Source organism: Pyrus communis, chromosome 4 (assembly GCF_963583255.1).
Source record: "Pyrus communis chromosome 4, drPyrComm1.1, whole genome shotgun sequence".
NCBI lineage: Eukaryota > Viridiplantae > Streptophyta > Magnoliopsida > Rosales > Rosaceae > Pyrus > Pyrus communis.
Window position 1 is genome coordinate 12679554 of NC_084806.1, and position 23637 is coordinate 12703190.

At 36.8% G+C, this 23637-nt stretch overlaps 2 protein-coding genes across 2 annotated transcripts; both read right to left on the minus strand.

Annotated features, from left to right (window-relative positions):
• Nucleotides 1-5830: 5830 nt before the first annotated feature.
• LOC137730737 (vicilin Jug r 2.0101-like) lies at nucleotides 5831-9550 on the minus strand. The gene is made up of 6 exons (XM_068469695.1): nucleotides 7687-9550; nucleotides 7368-7543; nucleotides 7110-7190; nucleotides 6752-7033; nucleotides 6195-6513; nucleotides 5831-6009 (listed from the first exon to the last, which is right to left on the minus strand). Exons 1-6 carry the CDS (start codon nucleotides 9548-9550, stop codon nucleotides 5831-5833), a joined length of 2901 nt encoding a protein of 966 aa, XP_068325796.1.
• Nucleotides 9551-18702: 9152 nt separating this feature from the next.
• On the minus strand, nucleotides 18703-23424 carry LOC137731844 (type IV inositol polyphosphate 5-phosphatase 7-like). The gene is made up of 12 exons (XM_068471082.1): nucleotides 22857-23424; nucleotides 22643-22730; nucleotides 22163-22319; nucleotides 21958-22062; nucleotides 21098-21863; nucleotides 20812-21005; nucleotides 20600-20708; nucleotides 20351-20499; nucleotides 19954-20219; nucleotides 19341-19425; nucleotides 19060-19232; nucleotides 18703-18950 (listed from the first exon to the last, which is right to left on the minus strand). The coding sequence occupies exons 1-9, from the start codon at nucleotides 22884-22886 to the stop codon at nucleotides 19997-19999; spliced, it is 1821 nt and encodes a 606-aa protein (XP_068327183.1). The 5' UTR covers nucleotides 22887-23424; the 3' UTR covers nucleotides 18703-18950; nucleotides 19060-19232; nucleotides 19341-19425; nucleotides 19954-19996.
• Between the last annotated feature and the right edge of the window lie 213 nt (nucleotides 23425-23637).

The window sequence follows — 23637 nt, forward strand, 5'->3', positions numbered from 1 at the left end:
TCATCCCTACCTAGCACGAGGCCTTTTGGGAGCTCACTGGCTTCGGGTTCCATAGGAACTCCAAAGTTAAGCGATAATGAGGCTTGAGCAATCCCATGATGGGTGACCCACTGGGAAGTTGCTCGTGAGTTCCCAAAAACAAAACCGTGAGGGAATGGTAAGCCCAAAGCGGACAATATCGTGCTACGGTGGTGGAGTGGGCCCAGGAAGTGGTCCGCCCCGGGCCGGGATGTAACAAAAAATCACAATTTAACGGTTATTTTAGCTCCGATTTTAATGATTTTTTACAGTTACACTCCTCGACTCTATAAGAATGCAATGAATAAATTTGATCTTCAATTTAAAATATTTGCACTAGTGGATACCACAAAATCTTATTTTATAATTAATGGAAGTATAACATTAACTCTGAAGTGTTTATTTAATTTATTGTTTTGACGCGATACACATTCTTCAAAACTATTTTCAATGATCTACTGTAAAACTTGTTTGTACACACTACGAAATCACATACGTAAAAAATCACAAAAAAACAAATATTCAGAGATTAGGTAACAAAACAAAAGTTTTCGACGGTTATAAACGAAAAATCAAAATTTAACGGTTATTTTAGCTCCGATTTTGATGATTTTTTACAGTTACACTCCTCAACCCTATATGAATGCATTGAACAAATTCGATCTTCAATTTAAAATATTTACACTAGTGGATACCATAAAATCTTATTTTATACTTGATGGGGAAGTATAACATTAGCTCTAAGTGTTGGTTTAATCTACCGTTTTGATGCGATACGAATTCTACGAAACGTTTTTCAACGATCCAACCTTCAAACTTGTTTGTACACACTCTGAGATCACATATGTAAAAAATCACAAAAAACAAACATTTAGAGATTAGGTAACGGAACAAAAGTTTTCGATGATTATAAACGAAAAATCACAATTTAACAGTTATTTTAGCTCCAATTTTGATGATTTTTTCCAGTTACACTCCTCGATCCTATAAGAATGCAATGAATGAATTCGATCTTCAATTTAAAATATTTACACTAGTGGATAAATCTTATTTTATACTTAATGGAAGTATAACACATTAACTCTTAAGTGTTCGCTAAATCTATCAATTTGATAGGATATGCATTCTACGAAACTAGTCTCAACGATCCAACCGTTAAATATGTTTGTATAAACTCCGAGATAGCATGTGTAAAAAATTGCAAAAAAAAAAAAAAAAAAAAAAAAAAAAAAAAAAAACATTCAAAGATTATTTGGCCGCCGTCTAAAATTTTGCTTTGTTCGTGTCGGTTATATCTGACCGGACCATGAGTAAAAAAAAAATATTTAAAACATGTGTTTATTTATTTATTTATTTTTAATCAATATAACAATTTAAAATAATAAAATCAGACATGATAGAGTACACCAGATGTTCATGTGTGTTTATGTGCCAAACAATGTGCTTTGTGACGCATTGAAAAAAAATTGTTTGAATTTCTTTGTATCTTGTTGCTTGCATGTGAGGGAGCATAATCCTTATTACAAAAGTGATAGAGCTTCAGATTGTAGTCTGTTGTTATTATTCTCTCAGAAAATTTATGGCTCGTGGGAATTGGGTTCAATAAACTTTAGGGTCATGAGTGAAAAAAAAAATATTTAAAATATGTGTTTATTTATTTATTTTTAATCAATATAACATTTTAAAATAATAAAATTTTCATTTCTGTCGGTTATAACCGTCATAATACTAAAATAATATCCATCAAAAAGTAAAATAATAAAATAGTCAATTTCTGTCGGTTATAACCACCGCCATTAACTTAAAAACCATCAGAATCTATCAAAAAAAATTTAAAAAAAAAAAGGATTCAAAAATATTGTCATATCCGCCACTAAATATCCGCCAGGACTTTATGTCGGATATAAACGACATGATTTTTCTAATAGCTTCCACTAATTAAATGATGTGTCGGATATAATTTATCCGACATGATTTTTCTAATATCCGCCATCTAAAGCTAATATTGTAGTAGTGCTAGAATATTTGAGATTATTTTAGACTCCACTTTGAATCAGAACTGATTGTTTAATATTTCATTAAATAGATGACAATACGAGTATGAGACCCTTATATGTATTAACTATACTAAGAAAGAATCAAAGCAATAAGGAATGTAGGAAAATGAAGAACTTGAGAAAGAAACAATTGAGAGGGAGAAAGGGTAAGCTGTATGAATTGTATTTCAGACTTAATGAATTACATCTTTACAATTATAGAGCTTTTATACACACATATATCTAGCTTAAAGCTTCCTTCTTAGACTTCTAACAGACTAACTAATCTTTGTAACAATTTAACAGCTTTAGTATGACATGACATCCTCACTAACTAACCAATGATGAGATGTCATTTATTGATAATAAACATCCCCCCCTTCAATCTCAAGGAGTAAGATTCTCTTCCCTCCTATTTCCATCATCTTCTGTCCCCTCCTCCCACACTCCTATTTTTGTTTTATTGTCTTATATAAAAATCAAAATAAGATGTTGACGTGGCTTGATCATAATCGTTCAAGTAGGAGGGGAGGGAAGGATAGAATACTTATCCCAATCTCAACTGGGTTTTCCAGATTGAGATTGCATGAGTGCTTTAAGAAATGCAAAACTATGAAGTCCTTACTGTCCATATACTCCTAGCCCTGCTGCCTATCATCAATTAATCCTCTATGACTGCAAGCATTGAAAAGTACTGAAGAACGGTGCAATTTCATACTCGTCGATCACCTTCCTAAAGACGTTCAGCCCCTCAAAGTGATGTCTACACCTCTGTAGCTACTACAAACCAAATATAAATTTGCACAGCTAGCTTGAAGGCATTTTAAACCATAAAAAAATGTACATATCCAACTGGTGCAAAATAGAACCCTGTATCATCCTTTCAATCACACATTACTTTTGCACATAATAGCTTGAAGGCATTTTGGTCGTAAGACTTCAACTCTGGGATACCATGAATGATAAACAAATGCGTAGTAAAAGACATGAAAGCTGTAGAATTGTATAAGCTCAGCTCAATGAATGTATGTTGAGTGAGTTTTCCACGTTAATTGATAGCCATTACAAGATAAGCTTGTTACAAGTATGATAAATACAAAATATTCAAAAAGACTTTACCGAAACAACTGTTTGTATTTCAAAGTTATGGAGATAACTCAAATAAGAATGGACTCTTCTATCGAGATTGCAGTGGATGAGTTTGATATTCATTCAAACTCTGGTTGTGAAAATTTGGGCAGGAGCCTTGGTTATGAAACGGGCTAACGTGAAACTCTTGCTAGGGTTTGCTGATGTGGTAAACTGCTTAGGAAATTGATTTATACATTGATCGCTTCTTTATTTTTTTACTTTTGTATTAAATAAATAAAGAGAGCTACTAGGCCCACTCCACAACCCTATTTCCCCAGCCCACTCAAAAGATAAAAATGAAAAACACTATTTCCCATCCACTGATATTCCTAAACTATCCCTTACAAAGAAAATTAGCAACCGCTACACATCCACCCACTCAACAGCAAGGAACCCCTTTCTCACTGTCAACCAACTCTATCTCTAATTTAATCAAGACTATGAGGATGAGCAACATCCTCATTCGACCTCGTAGTCGATCTCTACAATTACAACTCAAGTGGAGGACTAATCATAGAAGAGGGGTATCAAAACCACATCAATTAGATGAACTGAGCACAGTTCCACACGGATTGCCGAAACTATAAATGGGTATGAGAGAAAAAGAAAAGGAGTAAGGTTTCTTTAGGTAATTGTAATGGGTCTATGGTGTTTGATGAAGATTTTGAATGGATGGGAAGGAATTGACATAAGAGATGAGGAAAACGGTGGATTCAACTTGGTTGGTGCTGTGTGCGGTGGTTTCAACTTGCTGGGCTCATGTTTTTGTTCCTTCTATTTTTCAGAATTTAATACAAAAATAAAAGAATAAAATAGTTAAAGATGGCCTTATAAGTCATTTTGCAAAATGTTAGAGTTGTCATTAAAAGTATCATTAAAAAGTGGGTGGAGAAATAGTGTTTGTGGGTTGGTGTATCATCTCCTTTATTTTATTAAAATATGGGTAGAAAAATAGGACAATAGAATGGGGTTAGTAACACTCTAAATAAAAAAGAATCGTTCTTTCTTCACTTTTCCCTTTCTAATTTTTGGACCAAATAAATAAAAAAGAATCCAATGGACAAAAAAACGAATTAAAAAATAGAAGAGTTGTGAAAATCACTACCCAAATGCTATCTGCTTTTAAACTTTAGGGCCTGTTTCACAAAAGCACTTTGATACAATTTGATCTGCTTCATTCAATCAAAATGTAATGGTAGGAACACTAAATTTGTTGACAAAATTTTGAAAACTAAACGATATTAAACATTAAATTTGTAGACAAAATTTGTAAACTAAACAAAATAAAAATTAATGATTTGACTATTACTTAAGCGTTGATAAATATACTCATTTCCTATTAATAATACACCATTTTGTTTGAAAATTTTGTCTACAAATTTAACCTCTATGGTAGAACTGACAATTTCTTACACGACCCATTAACACAACACGTAAACGACATGAAAATAACGGGCTTCGGGTCAACAAGATAACTAACCGAGTCATTATCGGGTCACATGATAATAACCCGTTAATAACGGGTCCTTAACAGGTTTACACGAGAGTGACACACGGGTAACCTGTTTCTACACGATAAGAAAAAAGTTATTTTGATGATTTTAATTTTTGAACTACTAAAAAAAACTTACTATAAAATGCAATAGATATAATGAATATGTATATATTATTTATTAATTATTATTCTATTATTATTCTATATAAATTTTAAAATTTAATTTTTATTTATTTATTTATTTTTATGGTATAGTATAAGAAAATATTGAAATTAAAAATCATAAAACACATTAAAAATAAAAATATCGAGTAATTTAAGAATACCAAACACATTAAAAAAATTATAATAATTAATTTACATGTGTGAAAAATATGAAAAAAATATGCAAACGCTCGTAGTCGCATCATCTACGCTTTGAGAATGGGTATATGATCGTTTGAATTTTTAAAACCATACAAACTCTCATGAATAGTATTTTTAACTCTCATAAATAGTATTTTAAGGGAGTTCAAAATTCATAATTATTAATGTATAAGTATGAAAGATGTGAAAGCATAATAAACGTTCATAATTGCAACCTCAATGCTTAAACGATGGTTACATGGTCGTTTAGATTTTTAAAACCCTCCAAATCTCATGAACAGTATTTTTTATTTGAGTGCAAAATTAATAAAATTATTGTAGAAGTGTGAAAAATATAATCACTTATAATGAAAAACTTTACAACTTTCATGAAAGGATCAACTCCGAAATTTAATATGTATACACTAATTTAGTATTATGTTTTACATTTTTTTGGATCAAATTATGTTTTTCATTTTCATTTTTATTGATTTAAAATATTTTTTTTTAACGGATAACGGATAACGGATCAGATCATATTACTTGATAATATTAATGGGTTGATTTCGGATCGGGTCATATTACATGTTTACTTAAACGGGTATTACACAATACGATCCGTTAAGCTATCGAGTATGACACGAACACAAAAAATACGACACGAATGCTAGGTGTACTCAACCGTATTACTCCAAACAAAAAGAACTTCTAATTTATTTTATTTTTTGAAATGGCTCAAATATCACACTCCATTCATACCTCCTTCCGTACTATTATTCCGAGATAGCCTAATTAAACAAGTTAATTAGATTATGCCAGCAAACTCCAAAATAGAAGCCAAAGGATGGCTTTTCCCTCTTCTTCCCTTATGAACTGGCACAAAGTACGATTCCTGCTGCTTCCCAAATATTTTTCCCATGTCTTGCCCAAATGCCAGCTGCTTAGCCTCCCTATCCATCTGCTGCATTATGTTGTCCTTTTGCCCTGCATTTTCAACAAACCACAATTAGCTATACAGTTAAACATGCCCAATGGTTTTAATTGTCAAATCAGTTTGACACATACACCAAAATAGAGGTTTTAGGTAGATGACGAGTTCGATGCCTAATTATTATGTGACTCCTACACCCTTTAGTGTAAATATACTGTTTCTGACTTAATTAATTTACCTGCAAGGAAGTTCCTCATGCTGTATTGGGCATTGAGTCCGAATCCCAGGATTCGGATGTTTTGGTTTTGGTTGCCGCTCTGGGTAACAAAGGCAACAGGATGACCAGCTGGGATAACGAAAGCATCACCAGGTGACAGTTGAGCATTGACCTTCATGAACCTTCCACTTTGTTCTCCCTGCTCCTGTTGCTCCATCGTCTCTTGGCCTTGCATTTGGCTTGCCAAGTGGGGGCACCCCATTTCGACACGTACATTTCCTTCCACAACATATATGAGGAATGTAGCTTTTGAATTGAAGTGTGGCACCATCATAGTTTGCTGCAAAAAATTGATAAGATTTTCATTACCCACAGGCAATAATCCACATTAGTATACTGAAGCAAATTAGCTGACATCACAATTTTATAAATCATTATGGCTGAAATCATCAAATTAGGCTAGATATAGTTGACACATAAAAAAAGTATTAATCATTTAAACAATTAAGATTTTGTATTTTTTTCGTTGCAGCTAATTTCCCTTTAATTAATTTGTTTTGGGATTAATGGTGAATTACTTGGTTCATCTCAATGCAACTGACTGAGACGTCCATGTCCTGGAACTGATTGAACTCTTCAGGGCGAGCCTCAAAGAGCTGGCCGTAGTTGTTGGAGTGCACAGGTTTTAGTTGTCTCAGATTGAACGGACCCTCAGACTGTCGGCGTCCTTCACGCCTGGCCGAAGAAGCACGCTGACTCAATGCCTCAAGTTGCTCCTTTGGGGCTCTCATGACTATGCCTTGGCCCCCTTGTTGGCCCCTTTGTTGTCTAAAGCCCTGCTCCAGCTCTTTTCTTGGGGTCTAATCAAATAATTAATAGTTGTAAATTAGAGCCTAATTAATCTATGTGAACAAATTAAATCAAGTTATAACTTACATTGAAGGCAGATTCAAGAATGTCATTGCTAAAAACGCTGAAGTATGACTCGGGATTTCCAGAACCAGCAGGGAAGAATTCCTGAAGAAAGTTAAAGCAATGACATAAATTACCAACCCCAAATATTAAAACCAAAACAAAATTCAAGTGTTTGTTTGAATTTTAATTGGGTTTGGGGGTATTTAATGGCTCAAACAAGCAAAAATAAAAATTACCAAAGCTAATATTTTGATGAAATGAAGTGGGGATTTTGGTTACCTCAAATCGTCCAGGACTGTTAACAGAGCGGATGAGCTTTGCAATGTGAAGAGGTTCATCATTGTTATTGTTAGTTAAGTAAATAGTAGTCCCTGCACGAACTCTGATCACATCTCCATGCTCCATGTTGAAGGACTCCCTTCTGTCTTTCAACAGAAGAGTACAGGCACACTGTCCTGAAATTGCAAAGCAACGAAAACACGAGGATCTTAGAGCTTATGATAAAATAGATTCATATAAGAAAAATGATTGTTAATTAGAGCTTATGATAAAATAGCTTCATATAAGAAAAATGATTGTTAATGGAGGACTAACTCACCATTGAGAACAACGAAAATCGCTTCAGCATCACAATGGTGTGGGAGAACAAAAGTGTTAGGCATTGCCTCAAAGATGGCCAAGCGGTAGTTCTTAATGCCACGAAGAAGCTCACTCTTTCCAAACCTCTCAAGTACCTGAAGACTGCCTTCATTGGACTGGAACCGCGACTGAAACATCTGTGATGGAAAGTAGAAGGGATTGTTCCTCTGATCCCCCATCATCTGCTCCTCTTCTCCTTGTCCATATCGGTTCAGACGAACTGTGCTGCCGCCCTGCTGCTGCTGTCCTTGCTGTGCGCACTGTAGTTTACATTGTTTTTTCTGATCATCATCCTGTGCTTGCTTTTCACAACCCTTCTTGCACTGCTTGAATTGCTGTTTCTCCTGTTCAAATTGTTTCTTGCACTGTTTTGGGCATTGCTCTTGTTGTCCCTGGCGCTGCTGTTGACTCTTGCAGCTTTGCTTGCACTGCTCGTATCGCTCTTTGGCACCGCCATAACCTGAGCCATTTAGTGCCTCATCATCCTCTACTTCATTACCTCCTCCTCCTCCTCCTCCTTGGTGCTGCTGCTCTCTCTGTTGTTTGCACTGTTCTTTGCATTGTCGTCTTTCATCATCATGTTGCGATGACCTTTCACAGCCCTGCTTGCACTGCTGGTACTGCCCTTTCTCCTGTTCAAATTGTTCCCTGCACTGCCTTGGGCACTGCTCTTGTTCTCCTTGACCCTGTTGTTGTCTGCTGCAACTCTCCATGCACTGATCGTAACGCTGTCTGGACTTGCCATTCAGGTCTTCATCCTCTACTCCGTTGTCTCCACTGCCTTGTCCTTTCCCTTGCCCTTGTTGTTGCCTTCGTTGCTGATCTTTGATCTCCTGTATGCACGTACTTAGACATTGCTGTTGTTGGCCATGTTCTTGGCCCTGGCACCGCTTGTGGCATTGTTCGAATTGTTTCTCTAGCTGTTCAACTTGCTGCTCACACTGTCTTTGGCATTGCTGCCCCCCACCACTCCCTTGCTGCATCTCACAATGTTGCTGGCATATTCTCTTCATCTGCTCGCGCTCTTGTTCTTGTTGTCCTTGTTGTCCATGTTGCCTCATTTGGTCTTGACACTTTTGCAGACACAGGTGCTGCTGTTGGCCGCGCTGCGACTGGCAACGCTGCTGACATTGCTGTTGCCCATATTGTTGTCCTTGTTGCCTCATTTGATCTTGTCCTTGCTGCCCTTGTTGCCTCATTTGATCTTGGCACTCTTGCAGACACTGATGCTGCTTTTGGCCACGCTGTGATTGGCAGCGCTGCTCGCATTGCTGATGACCATGTTGCCTCATTTGATCTTGGCATTCTTGCAAACACTGGTGCTGCTTTTGGCCGCGCAGTGACTGGCAACGCTGCTGACACTGCTGCAGCTCGTGATGGTTAGAAACATAACTTTGTAACTCTTCACCTTGTCCTCCCTCAATATGCTGGCGGCAAATCTTCTGGCATATCTCCGGCGATTGAATGGTCTGTTGGCATTGTTCGTGGCACTGCTTGAATTTCCGTTGCTGCATGCACTGCCTTTGACAATGTTCCAGCGGAACCCGAGCTCCCTGCTTCTCACACTCCTGTCGGCATTCCTGACCATGAGATTGGCTGTACCACACCATTTCGCCAGCAACCGGAGGACCCGACCAGGGCCCCATATTTTTGCATCGGGACAAACACGTGGATTGGATTGGAAGGCTCTGGAAGTCCTTACATTCTCTTTGACATTGCTGGTCTGTATCTTGCTCTGCAAGAGTGAAAGACGGAGAGAAAGCAAGGAAAAGAGAAGAAACCAACAACAGGAAAGGAAGCCAAGCTTTCGAATTGATCACCATTTTTGCTAATTTTCTTTAATTTTATGCTCCAGTGGGTTGAATGGCTCAAAGGGTTCGCGTATTTATACAAGATTAAAGGCTGAGCGTGCATGTAAATTTGTACGTTTGTCCATGCACATTACATGCAAGGTGACTAGTGTCGATGGCGAAATCTTGACGTGTCCAATTTGTGAAATTCAAAAGGCGGGGGATTCGAGATGATTTATCCAAACTTGGTCTTCACGTGGGTGCGAATGCGGACGAAATGGTGAGGAAATGTGAGACTTTGCGGAGTCGACTGGGTTAGTTGGAAACGAGCAGGTGGTGGGGGTGGGGGTTCTGCTCGATGGACAGGTAAGGGGGAACGTGTTGAGGTGCATGTAAGTGAGAAGCCAGGAATCGGAAGTGGGTTGGTGGAGGCGGCGGTGCTCATCCATAGTTTGGATATTGACGGATTACTTTTGGTGGTGGAGAAAAAGCCGAAGGGAGGGATGTCCCTGCACAAATGGGGGACTGCTTGGCTTTACCTTCTCTTGGCTTATATATTGCACGAAAGTTCCGACTTCTTTTCTCAATGGTGTATGAAGTTTAGTTCAAGCTATCCAGTATCATTTAGATTACAAAAGGATCTTTCCGTCGGTTTTCCTTTGAACTTGTACTTCATCGTCGATATTATGATCAATCTCCCGTAACTTTTATAAATGGTCCATTTTTCTTACATTTCTTCAAATTTTAGATATTGGTACTGAACATATTTTTAATGTTTCTTTTTAAAAAAAAAAATCATTCTTAGATTAAACTACCATCTACATTTGCAAATTATAAAAAGGTAAAATTCTATTTGTCATTTCCATTTTACAAAACAGCCATTCAAAACTTGTTTTGTGAAATCTAACTAAACAGGCGCCTAATTTTTTTTAGTTCTCAATTTTCGTGTCTTTTTTTTTCTTTTTTTCTTTTTTTTGCAATTTTTAGTTTAAAAAAAATTAAAAAAAATATTTTATCAAATTGCCCTAAAATTTTGTAAAAAAAAAAAGGTGTTTTCCAACACTCCGAGTTCAACCCAGAAGTCAACAAATATTCCAAGTTTTTAGTTTTCTACACCGGATGACTGTTGTTAAGTTTAATATATAAATATAGTTAAAGTACATTTGGGAGCAAAAAGAAAACAAAAGATATCTCATCTCATCCAATATATGAGAATGGAAATAATTCTCTGCACATTTTTCTTCAGACCTGTCACATCTCGGCCCGGGCGGCACCATTTTCCGGGTCCGCTCCACCACCGTAGCACGATATTGTCCGCTTTGGGTCCCGACCACACCCTCACGGTTTTGTTTTTGGGACTCACGAGCAACTTCTCAGTGGGTCACCCATCATGGGATTGCTCTAGCCCCCTTCTCGCTTCGGAGTTCCTACGGAACCCGAAGCCAGTGAGCTCCCAAAAGGCCTCGTGCTAGGTAGGGATGAGAATATACATTTAAGGATCACCCCTGGGCGATGTGGGATGTCACAATCCACCCCTTTAGGGGCCCGACGTCCTCGTCGGCACACACGCGGCCAGGGTTAGGCTCTGATACCAAATTGTCACATCCCGACCCGGGCAGCACCACTTCCCGGGCCCGCTCCACCACCGTAGCACGATATTGTCTGATTTGGGCCCCGACCACACCCTCACGGTTTTATTTTTGGGAACTCACGAGCAACTTCTCAGTGGGTCACCCATCATGGGATTGCTCTAGCCCCCTTCTCGCTTAACTTCGGAGTTCCTACGGAACCCGAAGCCAGTGAGCTCCCAAAAGGCTTCGTGCTAGGTAGGGATGAGAATATACATTTAAGGATCACCCCTGGGCGATGTGGGATGTCACAAGACCAACTTCAATGGTGGGCTAAAAGTCAAATTACCCCTCAAAATTTCCCCCCAAACCCACTCCAACCCAAGGGGAAATTTTGGGCTAAATGCTAAATGCTAAACCAATGCCAAATTCCCCCCAAAATTTAGCCCAGAAATTGGAGTGGACTCCACCCAATATTTATCGGAATTTAAATTTTTTTAGATTAAAATGTTTATAAAATTAATTTACGATAGTCTACATATTTATTTAAAAAAAAAATTAATTTAACAAAAAAAAAAACCTAAATTCATTCTTTAATAATCTCGGACTAAAATTTTAAGCTAGAATGGTTGGAGCATAAAAGTTGTTTCTGGGCTAAAAGCTAAATTTTCCAGGCTAAAAAATTTGGCTTTTAACCCAACCATTGAAGATGGTCTCACGAATGAACAGTTGAGATTTAACTAATTGATAATTGTTTACATGTGGAAAAAAATGTACAAATGAGCAAAGCTCGAGAATGAGAACGCCCAAGCTTCCAACCGAAAAGAAAAAAGAAATAGCTAGAAAACTCTAAAGCTCTTGAAGGCCCAATCTCATCTATCCCACAAACTGGGGCTTTAGATGTTATTATTAGCACTCTAAAAAGAATGATACAAGAGTTACCGCTAAACTTGACAATTTCTTACACGACCCATTAACCTGACATAATATGAAAATAATAGGTTTCGAATAAACCCGTTAATAAGTGAGGTCGGCATCGGGTCACCTGTTAAGAACCCCATTAAAGAATTAAATCATTATCGAGTCACCCGTTAACAAATCGAGTAGTTATTGAGCCACTCGTTCAGATAATGAGTATTACACGTAAACAACATGAACAAGATCTGTTTTCCAGCCTAGACATGAGGCATGAAAATTTCTTACTCAACCATTAACCCAACACAAAATGACACGATCCGTTAATAAGTCGAGTCGTTATCAGATTATTTATAAAAGAACTATTAAAATAACAGATTTGACACGACACAATTTGTTAAGAAAATGAATATGACATGAAAACGACAAACATGACTCATTTGTCAAGTCTAGTTGCCGCATACAATCCGCCATGTAGAAGAATTTTCCTTGCCTATGGATATGTAAGTGCTAGTTTTACCCTAATCGATTACGTTAAATAAGTTATATTTCTAGCATTATCGAACTCATCCGGTGTAGCAAATTAATTTCTTGGATAATTTGATCTTCTGGGTTCGACTCCCAGCACCGGAAATATTTTTTTTTCGATTTCGGAAAAGTCTTTGTTGCCTTCCCTTATTTTTTTGGGTACATTTTTTTCCTTTTGATGAATCTTCCTGTAAAATTTGACACATTAATTGAAGGGTAATTGGATCCCAAAAAAAATAAAAATCAATTGAAGGGTAATTTTCTTGGGTTAAACTAGCTTGAAAAAAAAGGGATTGATTTTGCATGGTGGGAGTGAACAAATACCGAACCTCAAGCACACCTCAATTTTTTTCATATCTGGCTCTGCATTTTGATCGGGTGTCTCGTCGTCGTCGGTGCCTAACCTGCAGGTTAGCTTCCCCGATATGCATGTATGCTTATCAGATTTGGGGATTGTTGGTGTGACAATTTTCATTTGGGGAATTTTTATCTCGATTTTTTTTTTTGTTTTTCTCTGTTAAAGGTAAACTTCGTTACCGCCACAATAAATTTACACAAACGAAAGCCCAATTACAAAGAAACCGCAAACCGTAATAATGAACACACGACAGAAACCTAGCAGCCTACTGCTTGTTCCGCCGCCAGCAACGTGACCAAATAACAGAAATGTGAAATCCCGTATTTTAAATTATATTTATTTACTTTGGAGTTCTAATTAAAAAGTTTTGTGATATTTTAGACACATGTATTAGCCACACTCTCATTCCTTGACGTGTTATCTTGATAACTAACGTTTTACGTAACACTTATATAACTTAATTTGATCTCATTACAAATATGTAGTAATCCATTTAATTTAAGTGCGTGTAAATTTCCCCATCTTATTTGCATGCATTTAGACACATCCTGCTTACAAATTATGTCCAGCTCTACCTCCCTTCCTAAGTGTCATGTCCTCATGTCTTTGCTCTAGCCATTCGACACCTCAAGTGCATATTCACCAACATGGCCGACCTATGTCTCCTATAAATAGCATCACCACTTCAAATTTTATTCATACCATCTCTTTACAACTTCTCGCGTTGCATGCATTTGTTGTGTAGTTTTGCATGCATGAATATATATATATATATATATATATATATGTGTGTGTGTGTGTGTGTGTGTATATAGAGTTTATAGAGAGACAGAGAGAAAAAAAAAGGAAAGAGAATTTAGGGTTAGTGAGTTGGTTATGTGGAAAATTGTTAGTAGGCTTGTCTTGCCAATGTTTTAGCTATCGATCGAGGTGAATGGTTTATGTAATGTGTTTCAAAACATTTTTATTTTTTGATTTATGAAAATCATGAGATATCATGTGATTTATCTATTTTAAATATCTATCTATTTCAAATCAAGCATGTATGATTTTGCTGTAAATGCTTTGATGAGTATATATGGTGATATATGGATTTATCTGAGGTTGTTCATGGAGCATGAGAGATTTAGTGTTGCATTAGCCCGATGAATAAATGTAAACTGCAAATGGAAACATTAGGGCGAAATGGTCATTAGAGATCACGTGGTGAGTTACATTTGACGAAAAATATAATAACACGTAAAGGGATGATGTGATATGGCACTATGCTATAGAGATTTGATATTATTGATCATATTTTCTAGTGTGGGTAAAACAGCACGCTTGACTGCATATTACATATTCTCCTCAATAGGCGATGATGGTTATTGCTTACCCTTCACCTTTTTATTTTTTTCAAATGAGTTATTTGGCAAGACAAGTGCTAGACGAGCTTAGGTTGTATTAGACAAGGGATTTAAGAGTTTTTATTATTTTTGTACACCTTGTAAGGATTTTGGAGTTATTTTTATAAGAGAAGTTTGTTTTCGTTTTTATTTTTACTTTTATTCGCACGCCGGGTGTGGAGTTTATTTTGCCACCGACCCTAGGTTCAGGGCGTGACAAGAAAGTATCCATGTTGTACCATATATCTAACACTCAATCGGTTTTCATCTAGTCCAGGTACTATCCACACTTCCTTGATATATTTAGTCCCATACTTGGTTTCAATCACCAAGATTCCATGTCCTGTAGCTTGTACTAGCTCACCATTTTCCATCTTCAATTTGAATGTCACATTCTTATCAACATTGATCAACAAGATTTTTGTGATGTCATGTGATTGCAACATCCACTGTTTATGTACCAAACACTAAGCTTGTTCTTCATAACCTAAGTGGAATGGCAAGCATAGAACATTGAAGCCTCTTCTTCCACATGCTTAGCATGATGAACAAGTTGTTTCATCTTGCTATTACAGTCCTTTGCTATATGACCCAATTTGTTACAACACTTTGGTTTATCTTTGAACCAACAAATGTTGTAGTTTATCACAATATTTACACAACTCCTTAGCATTCTCCTTATTTCCTCCATGTTTCACAAGTGGACCAAATCTATCACTAACCTTAAAACCTCCTTTCTTCTCTTTGTCCTTCCATAACCTCTTTCCTTTAGAGCTATTTTTGTGTGAGCTATATCTAGAGGCTATATGCAAACTACTAAATGTTTTTGCAGTGACTTCACTCTCCTCAGCGTGTCTTAGTATCTCTATTCAAATTATTTCAGAGTAGCAACAACCTCAGTAGGATTAATCTCATCTAGTTTCTTAGTCCCCTCAATCACAAGGACAATATAATCATAGTTAGAAGAAAGGCTAATTAACAGTTTCTCAACTATTCTCTTATTTGACCAGTCCTCATCATACACCTTCATTTGGTTAATCATATCAAACAATCTAGTCAAATAAGAGGATATCATTTCACCATTTCTCATCTAAGCATATTCAAAATCTCTTCTAATACCTTGCACTTTCACTGCTCGAACCTGAGAATCACCTCTATTTCTTGCTTCAACATGTCCCAACTAGCCTTGGTCATCTCTTGATTTGCAAATGTTGGGGAAGATTTCATCCTACTCAAACTTTGGATCAATCGAAGATCCCTAGCATCACGAGCAATCAAATCCTGAGCAACAATTTGTTATTTCTTAGTGAGTCCACCATCTGAATCCGAGGAAAGTCCATAGCCTTCCTCTACAAATTTCAAGAGATTATGAAACTTCAATATAGTCTCTATTTTGAGTATTAGAAATCATAGTTGACTCCGGTGAATGTTGAAGCTCGAAGCTTAGCCCAGATCTGGTGATCTTGCTTGAAATTGAGTTCTTCATGGAAAATCCAGAAGCAATCCTTCACAGTTCACGCCCCTTGATTCAATTCGGACCAAACTCTGAGACCATGTTGTTATATTGATTTTGGAGGTTACTTAGTTAGTTTTGTTTACTAGAAAATAAAAAATGAGAGGATGAAGACAATGAGCTCATAAAAGGAGAGTACATAGCTCTTTAGATTTCACGTTGGTTTCTATTACATCAGCTTGAACACACACAAAGCATGAGTAAAAGAAATGACCGTTACAAACTCACACGCTCGACACGCTTGAGCTAGCTCACGTGCAATGCACGGGCATCACTTAAAAATATCAACTGATATGACAAATGGCACAATACTAGCCTATCAGCTTGTTTTAATATTAGGAAACTTAATGAAAAACTTTTGGTACTGTTCACTTTAATGAAAAATCATATTTTTACACTAAAAATTCGATCCTGGTACTATTCATTTTAGCCTTTATTTTGTCCTTATCGTTAAAACTCAAAGTTTCCAAATCATTTTCATTAGTTTTCTTTTTAATCTTAGCAGTTTATTACATATTCAAAATACAAAGATGAATAAGCAGCAGATTTGGTTTCTTCACTTCAATTCCCAGTACCAGCATTCCTTCGTCACTGCAATGCTGAACTAATCTCTGTAATTATCCTTTTGCAAACAATCCTTAAACCTCAACAGAAACTCATAGAAGATAAAGACGTCTACATGTATGGGTACGTCTTAAGTCTTGTCTTAACTTTGTTTCTATTCCTCTATTCCAATTCGGTCTTCATGCAAACAGAATTTCAAATCTTGAAATTAATTAATCTCCAAATTTTTTTTTTGAGATAATTAATCCCCAAATTGTTAATAATGATTTCTGTTTTTTATCCCCTTATTTGTAGTCTAATCTATTTTATAAGTTAATTCCTTCAAATATAATTTATATCAATAAAATTATTGTTACCACGAAATGCAACACCTCCAACAGTGGCGTGAGATAAACAAATAATGTGATTCACTTAGCATTACTGCAACTTATATATAAATTTATTGCTAGGCAATAGTATATATAATTAAGAAATTAGGTGCAGAAATTTGTTTTTGACTGATTAGTAATAGACACCTGCATATTATGCATTTTTAGCAACTTGCTGAAATGTTACACTTTTCCTTATTTGTTAGATGCATCAAAACGACTGGTTTTAAACTTGCATTAACATGCAACCTGAAATTTTGATGATGCAGATGCAACCTGAAATTTTAATGATGCAGATACCTAACTGCATTTTGCTCCTCTGAAAGCCTAGACCATCAGATGCATTCGACGGGTTCGACAAAAAACTCGATCCAGAGAGTAAAGTAAAATGCAGCAAAGCCATGAAAGTTCAATTTGGTAATGCAGAAGGAGAATCTACCAAGGGAAAACTACCAGTTTACCAAGGCAATTAATTTAGATGGGAATTCCTTTTTGTCAATTTATATGATGGATGTATATAGCTAAATGTGGATTTGTAATAGTCTCTTCCAAATTTCCAATTCGACTTCAAATATATTAAAACCCTACTGTTTTGAATTTTACATCAGCTTTGATTTGGTGAATAAGCTTTCAAAGAGTTTGTTTGCCTTGAGATTTACTCATGTTTGCCCAAATCTTATGGTGTGCCTGCTTTGTTCTACAAAGTAGCGCCATCGGGATTTAAATATATTGAACGCCTATAACGTGTTTGTCCATTTCCAACAGAAAATCTTGTGTCATCGGGTGCGTCCACCTTTTTGGGCTCTGCGTCCACGTCACATTAACAAACTAACAGAATTTACAACGGACTAATGATTCTAGCTATATAAAATTTACAAGACTAAGAATCTAATAAATTTGAATTCGATGAACAAATTTAAATCGGGTTTCCAGTTTAGGGAGTAAAAATGCTCCAATTTTGAGACCCCCGAAAAATAGAAAGCCAAACGCAAGTGACCCTCTATCATAGTAGTGGAAAGGAGGATTGTCCTTGCATCACGGCTTGGATTTGAACCACATCGGTCCTAATCTAACATTTAATCTAACAAATTTATGGTTTGACAAAAAAAAATAAAATAATAACCATGTTCTGCTACTGCTAGTTTAGTTTTGGTGCTTCTGGTTGTTGCGTTTCAGCCACTGAGCAGGAATGTACAGAAGTAGTGATGGATAGAGCAAAGAATCTTTAAATCATGACTTTTCGACATAAACGGCCAAGCCTGTGAATTTTGGCTTGCTTGTCAATTCCTTGAGCAGGAAGCACCACGACCTTTTTCAGTAAAATATATAATTACCAAGACCCAGATATCGATCAACCCCTGAAACTTCCTTTATTCTGTGCTAGCTTCTGTTCTCACTTCAGTAAATAAATATTCATCAATATTCTTTCCCATTACTCAGACATGCAAAAGTAAAAAATTAACTCAGACATATTTAGTACGAGCATTATTTGACTCGTTACCACTAAGAAAGATTACAAATAAAAAACTAACACATGTACTGAATTAAAATCATAAAAGGAAAAGTTTACGAAGACAAAACTCATCATATATTAAGAGTCGATTATTTTCCTGTAAACCCACATTTTTTTTTTTTCAATCTTCACATTTTAACAGAAATTTCTTTTCATTTTCGTTTCTTGGGTGGGGGTTCAAATGCATGCGTAGAAGATGAAACGCATGCACGTTATAGTTTTGGCAGTTAAACATAAGATTACCAAGTGGTCCTTGCTAGAGAGTGTAATCATGACAGTTTGGTGCAAACTGGTAAAGACAGATGCGGAATGAATCCCCACTACATAACAAAGATCATGGCTGCTCATCTATTTTACCTGCCAAACCTGTAAAAACTGACTCGGGCTTTCCCAGTCTGTTAAACACCAGAGATTTAAAAAGTAAAAGCACTCACAGTAACTTTTTCAGGATAAATCAATTGCCACGACTGGAAGTCTGGAAGAACAGGAGGCTTTTGGAATTCAATCATAAAACACCATTGTTTTTCTTTCTGTTTTCTTTGCATTTAATAACAAAAAGGATGTAAGAAGATGATTATTTTTAGCCCTTTCACTTTCATTCAGTCATCAATATATATATATCCCTAATTCCTAAACAAATAAAAGAATCACGAATAATTAAAAAAAAAAAAAAACTCTTCTTGTTCTTCCACTTGGCGAGTTCAGATTGGCTGAGTTCATCCTGCAAGACAAAAGTTTATAACTTTATATAAGTAAAAGCTCAAGGGAAATTTAAACATTAGTTACTGTAAGCACAGAAGTAAAAACACTTTTTAACACAATTATAGTACCTAATCAATGTGGGTAAGTGCTTATTAACTGGATGACCAAATAATGGAGTGTTGTCTCTGACTGCTGAAACTGATTTTTTTACTGCTACCAAGTTATGAAACCAACTGTAGTTACTGTACAATTTTCTGTTCATGTGTGAGTTAACAGACCAAAATTGCAAAATTAGCACCTGCTAAGAGAAGGTAAAATGGTCAAATTAGACAAACTAACCCTTCAAGGATGTACAGAAAAAAGCATGAGAAAGAAGTCAATTAAAAAAAGAAAAGAAAAGAAGAGTTACCTTTTTCGGTTTGTGGGCTAAGGGAGTGTCTCTATCAACCCTACAAGTATGTGTTCTTCAAAGTGATTCCCGCCTGCAACTGCAACTGGGGACCAAATTCTAAATAAGACCAAGAAATAACCAAGATATCCATACTTGTGAAGAAAACAAGAGGATGAAAAAATTTGGACACTTTCAGGTTTACTAAAAGAGGCATTATTCCTCTCATTGCATGAGTTTTCATTTTTAGGCATATCCAATAGGATCAAAATCTATGGATTGAACCGTCTGACGGGAGAAATGCTAAAGAGTGACACATGAAATGAAACTACAGTGAAAAAAGGGTTGATTTGATTGGCGAACCATACCAAAAGAAGAGTTGGAATTTGTTCAACTAAAATTTCTAGGGTACATCAGTGTATGATGTACAATGCTGAATTTAACGGCTAGATGTGGGGTCAAGAATCCAAGGGAATTTAAAAGAATTCCTAATTTAATAGGTATTGGGAACCTTAGGAACAACTCAATTATTTAACTAGACAAAACCTGCAAGTGAGAGATACACTCAGATGACCATGTGATTTTGTATTGCAGGCATGACACGGACAGAACAAACAACAGAAAGAGAGCATACCTGAATGCAGGACCGATGTGGGTCATCATTGTTCCCTCATCCTTCAGAAAAAGTTTAGCTCGGTATATCCACGTGAATATGGAAGAAGCTCCTCAACTTCTACCCTAGAACTAGAATAACTCATGCTTTTCTTCAACCGGTTATGGCTTGATTCAACCTCAGCCCAAAATACGGCATAAACTGGTCTGTGATCTGAGAACCTAGATTCCCCACGGACATACGATAATTGCTGGAGACCTTCACCATACCACAATATTCGATCACACCTTCACAGATGAAAAGTTAATAAATTAGCAATTCAAAATTTTGGATGATCAATCCATTTTTATTCAATGTACACTTCATCTTCCATTTTATTCATCCATAATTCTCCGTACAGTAAGGAAGATGGTCTTACCAAGCAGGTGTTCGACGTTTCTCCTTTGGGTGCATATCATCCCCTGCATATCTGTCTGAATTTGTTGAATACTTGTAAGTTGGTGGAAAATAAATCTTCCCCTCATTCCAGCCCCCAAAAACACGACCTCGTTTCTGCTCTATCCGTAACTGTTGCAAGAACAAATGTCAATTGCCTAATGAAGTAGTAAGAATGGAAGCAAGGATTTTAAAACAAAGAAGAAACATAGATAAGTAGATTGAAACATGCCTGGTCATTCTCTAACAAGGCCCTCCAGTTTTGCATCTCAACTAACGCTTTAGCAGAGCGGTAAGAGAGGGAAATTCGATAATTTAAATCCCCAAGCCAAATAACTCGACTAGAAGTCAAGAAAACACATAATTAGAACAAGCGGCATATACCAGCAGCTGAACGCCTACAACAAAAGTATGCAATCAATGGTAGATAAGGTAAACAATTACTCATGCTCCAAGATTGTTTCTGGGGATTTCAGCGCGCCAGAGCCCTTAACTTTTGGAAATCTAGTCTTCCGAAGGATCTCCATGACATCAGAATTCCTTCTTAGTTCATCACCCTCCTTTTGTCCAGAGGTTAAATGAGTACAAACAAAGCAAAAGGTCGTATCGTGCAAAGACATGCTCACTGAAATGGATCCCTGAAAATCCAAACAGAAAATTGTCTTTGTTATTTACGATTGAAAAATGCATAAAAAAGAATCAAAACAACCATAACTAAGAGATTCAATACCTTATTTCCAAGATAACCCATTAATCCTCTTCCAACACATGATACTTTCATGTCTTTCACAGAATCCCTCAGTTCACTCCTGACCCATACTGTGAGAAATATGCCAACCATTTGCTTGCTTGCAACTAAGTTATACCTCGAATGCCCCGGCATTCTGTATCCATCATTGGATGCAGATCCGCCGTAGGACATTGGTGAGAATAAAACAGTACTTGGTGAATCGCCTGGTCCATTATCATCATCAGACGATGCCCATCTAGAATAGTCACTCGGTCTAGAATAGTCACTTGGCCTTGAGTAGTCACTCGGTCTTGAATAGTCACTTGGCCTATTACCCCATTTGAAATTGGGATCGCAATCACTTGGCCTCTGACCATAATCACTTGGCCTCTGACCATAGTCGCTTTGCCTGTGACCATAGTCACTTTGCCTGTGACCAAAGATCACTCGATCACAAACACTGAACCTTCGATCAAGTCGAGGTTGTGTGATAGAAGGGTCATTCTCCGTTCTCCAGCTGTGGGTTGCTTGAAATGATCGACGTTGGAAGAAAGACGAGTTCTTCTGCCTAGCTGATCCCTCAAAATCTGCATGTAGTTCTACAATTGGCTGTGGGATGGGAGATGGTGTATAGCACCCACCACCCCCACTGGTCCCGGGAAGATTGTTTAAGGTCTTCCGAATGAGAGCCAACCATTTCTTTGCTGGGCCATTGTCTTCTGCGCCCAGAACATTACCAGCATTTAGAGGAACTATCTCTTGAAACCTGAAAGAGAGAAGTATAGATGTATATATGAGCAACATGCCTATAATTAGAGTTTGTTCTGAAAGAAGATAAGATTAAAACAGCGAAATCATACCCAAGAACATAAATATCCGCAGGAGGTGAGGCGTGAAGCCAATCATCCAGTTTCAGATTACTCGGAGGAGATCTTCCGGCCACATTCCATGTAGCAACAAAAATGCTGCCCCAATTCAAAAGAGAAAAACTTGTAAACAACACATTAGAGATCCAAAATACTTTATAAGAACAACATTGTAAAAGAAGATATATAGACATTTTACCTATGGTTCTCTACATCTATGATTCGAGGATGATCGAGATTCATTTTTCGCCTACGAACTTGCTCTGTGTTCTTGCTAAACTTTTCTGTCTTGCTTTTCTTAATTGTGCATGGTTCCCTCTCTGAGAAACTAGTCCTGTATTCAACCTGATCACCTCCTGAAGAACAAAATTATTGGAAATGTATTTAACCCCAAGTTGAAGTATTAAAATATAAATCAGAAGAGAGGTCAATAATGCCAAAGAATTTAAATTTTTCATATATACAAGCCAAAATAGATGGGACAATTATGCAGTAACAGAATAGAAATACAAAACAGAACAGTGGCATTGCTGAGACAAAAACTCCAATTATCCAAAGCTATTAGTTAAATCGATTTTCTGTACTTAGATTAAGATTATGTCACCAGAAAACCCCAATAATTATATAATAATAGCAATACCAATCATATGAAAAACCATTGGAAAAGAAGGGTTTCTACCTCCATAGTTAACATCATCTGCCTGAAAGTCCTCATTTTTGCTCTTGATATTGAACCACTTTCTGACCATTTTCTTTGACCATGACAGCTTCACCAAACAACAAACAAAGAATCAACAAACAATTCCCAGAAATCAAAACATAAACAAATTCATAAATAATCCAGGAAAATAATGTTTTTTTTTTCAACAGAATTAGAAAGTGAAGAAAAAAACCGTGCTTTTCTTGGAATTCTCAACTCTCATTGTTTCACTATTACTTCATACAGCTTCTGGGTTTATTCTCTGCTTCCCCAAATATGAAAAAAGTTTACTCCTTTAATCCTAAAACTCTAAAAACAATCCAGTAATCTGCAAATATTGGAAGAAAGAGAGGAAACTGCAAATGGGTTTTCTTATTTTTGGCCAATAATAAATGGGTTTTACTGTTTTGGTGTAGTTGCGCTATTAAACGTACTCAATGGTGATGTGTAGGCTCAAAGAAGGAAAACCCAGAAGAATATGAAGGCTCAAAGACTGGTGAGAGAGAGAGAGAGAGAGAGAGAGCGCTTTAATGCGTGGAAGTGAGATGAGATTCTGAATTTAGAACAAGACAATGCGGCAGACAGAGAGAGAGGAAGAAAGAAAAAGAGAGCCCCCTTCTCTCTCTCTTTGAACCAAAGCGCCTCGTTCTTGGTAATAACAGCAAAGTATCGAACTTGAACAGTATAAAGCAAGGGGGGAGAGAGAGAGTGAGGAGTGTGGTGAGAGAGAGTTAATTCTATTGAGAAATATTTAACCCCAAAGCAATTAGCACAAGGAAGGCCCAACAGAACGGGGAACCGGGCATGTTGTTTAGTTTTAAACTTGTGGGCAGAAACGACCCGGTCAGCAGAAGAATGGCTGCCCGCGGTCAGCAAAGTGAAGGGCAGGTTTTGAGATCCGGACATGTACAGTAGGCACTAGAGGGAGAGGGAGAGCTGTTTCCTTCTGCACCATTTGGTCTACCCATCAAAGT